The following is a 2629-nucleotide window of genomic DNA, read 5'->3' as shown; positions in this document are numbered from 1 at the left end:
GTCTAGACCTGCTCTATTTGAAAAGTGTCCTGAGATAACTTCTGTTATGAATTGGCACTATACAAATAAAATTTAATTGAAAATTGAATTCTTGTGATCACAACATTGCAACTTCCTGGAGGGATTGTAATGTGTGCGCTGACAATAAAGTTAGTGACAGGAACAGACTACATGGTGTTAGCAGCTAATCAGTCCCTCCAGGAAATTTCAATATTGAAACTGCAACAAGTAACGCAAACCAATCCCTGTGAATTCTGCACAACCTTGCAATTTTGTCCAGTCACCACAAGTTTTTATGCAAATTTGACCATGATCATTGTAGTGTTTCACCGATCATAGCAGACCTCTTCACAATATTGAATCATATGTCACTAAACTCCTCCTTGTTTCTACTTGGGAAGATGCAGACGATGAAAAAACACATTTACTAATAAAAATTACTGACTTCTTTCTTTTCCACATTTTTCTGTATTTTTTGACATTTCTACCGCAAAACACAAATCACCATTACAGAGGCTGTTGCATCCAGATCTATTGCAAGAGCTGAAAGAATGTAAGTGAGTTAGATGGTATGTTTGTGGTAACATTGGTGTGGTAACATATAAATCACAGTGATAGAGATGTGTTTGAAATAGGCCGCAACAATCCCAAAAAAAGCCCATGTAACCCTGGAAGGACTGAAGCTATTTGCTGTTCTACTTACAGGGATATGAGGTTACACAGCTGAACCAAATTCAGGAACACTGACAGCTGCATTTTGGTTCAGTATTCTTCCTCCTTATCAAACTCTGTATCAGTATTTGTGCTGACTTTAGTTGACGACTTTTATGATTCAGTACTTAAAAACATGTTTTCCTTTTAATTTAGTTAATAAAAACTTCTTAGCAACTAAAAATATCTCAACATATTGGATCTGATGGTGAACTGTGTGACACATATCAAATCATCTGATCCAAACTTATAAACTGATCTCTAAACTATCTTGTGTTTGGAAAACACTTCTCCCTCCACACTCCTTCCTTATTTTCTTACCAGGAAGTGAAGATGAGGACAGAGTTCTGGAGAGGCCCTGTGCCAGCAGGTTTGGCTGAAAAAGAATAAAACTAGTAAAAACATTTCTCAGTGTTTTCTGATTGATCAGGTAAATATTCCCTCGCACACCCACCATGGCCTCTGTGGTGGTCAGGTGAGATAACCTGTCAGTGTTGGCCGGCTGCTGTTGATGCATCATAGACTCCGCCCTCTGGATGATGTCGTACATGCGGAGGATGAATCCTTCTCGCTCTGACGGCAGGATGAAGTCTCTGTGCGTCTGAGACAGAAAGAAAAAAATTAAAAACCACATTGTAAGAATTGTATTCTCTTTATGTTTAATTTATTTCCAAATATCATATTGTAATAAAATAAAATAAAACATATACAGAACATACATCATCATTCATATCGTCTCAAATGCGACTGACCCTTCATAAGCCCTGCCCCTTTTGGTTCTGTGCTCCAACAACAGTTGAGCAACTTTCTCCTTTCCTGTACTTAGATATGCTACATGCTAAGCTAATCTATGTTGAAAAGACAACCCCATTCCGAAGATGGTTAAAAGATAAAAGAGACATATAGTGAGCTTCTGACTGAGGCTTGCTCAACTGTTATTCATAGTTTTCAATCACGTGACTAACATACTAACAATATGGCGACTTACATTAGAAACCACAAATAAGGTATTTGAATAATATCCATTGATTTTAACCATGAATATTTATATCACCTCTCAAAAGATGAAAAACAAAGATACGTGGACAAGCTGCAGGTTTTGGGTTGTTGTGTTCCACATACAGAACCCGCTGCAGTATTTATAGTATAAGTCACTGCCAGAGCTCCAGTTTGATCTTTATATCTCTCTTATGGAGAATCCCTCCCCTCATACTGCCGCAGACTGAAAGCAGACACAAGTAGAGACTGAAGATGTCCTCAGATCAATGAAGGCATTTTTAACTGATCCGATCGGCTATATTGAGCTTAATTGATCCCATCTTTTATTTTACATCAGCTGTCACACTGCTGTTTTTACTGGTGAAGCCATCATCAGCTCTCTCTCGCTGTCTGCCTCTCCACTGTGAGCTCTGTGTGAGAGACAGCGGCAGAGATCAGACACAATCACAAGTACAACAAATGCCAATAAGAGGAATTAATGAATGTAATCCACCAAAAGATGTAATTCAGGTAATTCTGGTGATTCAGTGCAGCCAAACACTGCAGAGGCAGAAAAGATTATAGAGAAGGTTTTATTGTGTAGAAGCACAACCCAGTCCTCGTCTTCCTCTTCCTCCTCCTTCTCTTCCTCCTCCTTCTCTTCCTCCTCCTCCTCTGTTAGTGCATCCGATCACACAACAACTATCTGACATTATAAACCAGGTCTGTGTCCACGATCACTACCGTGGATAAATCCAGGCAGGAGTTTGAGAGGATAAAGACGACATACTCCAGGAGAAGCAGCGCTGTGCTCTGATTGGCTGCTGGTGCTCACCATCACAGAGGCGATGTCCTCCGGATTGTCTCCGTCCAGGTCGAACTTAAAGGTCACCATCTTACTGTTGTGAGTCTGCAGCTGACACTCCACCACCCGGTCCAC

The 2629-nt window shown here is 40.1% G+C and overlaps 1 protein-coding gene across 1 annotated transcript; it reads right to left on the bottom strand.

Moving 5' to 3' along the window:
- Positions 1-822: 822 nt before the first annotated feature.
- On the bottom strand, positions 823-2623 carry LOC118322600 (serine/threonine-protein kinase WNK4-like). The gene is made up of 3 exons (XM_035654320.1): positions 2525-2623; positions 1166-1312; positions 823-1087 (listed from the first exon to the last, which is right to left on the bottom strand). The coding sequence occupies exons 1-3, from the start codon at positions 2582-2584 to the stop codon at positions 959-961; spliced, it is 336 nt and encodes a 111-aa protein (XP_035510213.1). The 5' UTR covers positions 2585-2623; the 3' UTR covers positions 823-958.
- Between the last annotated feature and the right edge of the window lie 6 nt (positions 2624-2629).

Source organism: Morone saxatilis, unplaced genomic scaffold, assembly GCF_004916995.1.
Source record: "Morone saxatilis isolate NCDOM2014 unplaced genomic scaffold, NCSU_SB_2.0 Contig14, whole genome shotgun sequence".
In the NCBI taxonomy this organism is placed as follows: domain Eukaryota; kingdom Metazoa; phylum Chordata; class Actinopteri; family Moronidae; genus Morone; species Morone saxatilis.
The sequence above is the reverse complement of the archived record's forward strand: the minus strand, read 5'-3'. Positions and strand labels throughout refer to the sequence as shown.

Excerpts from the sequence above, each read along its gene's own strand:
- LOC118322600 (XM_035654320.1), bottom strand. The coding sequence starts at position 2,584 with ATGGTGACCTTTAAGTTCGACCTGGACGGAGACAATCCGGAGGACATC. Across the intron at positions 1,313-2,524 it reads AGGACATCGCCTCTGTGATG|ACGCACAGAGACTTCATCCT; the intron begins GTGAGCACCAGC and ends TTTCTGTCTCAG. Across the intron at positions 1,088-1,165 it reads TGACCACCACAGAGGCCATG|CCAAACCTGCTGGCACAGGG; the intron begins GTGGGTGTGCGA and ends ATTCTTTTTCAG.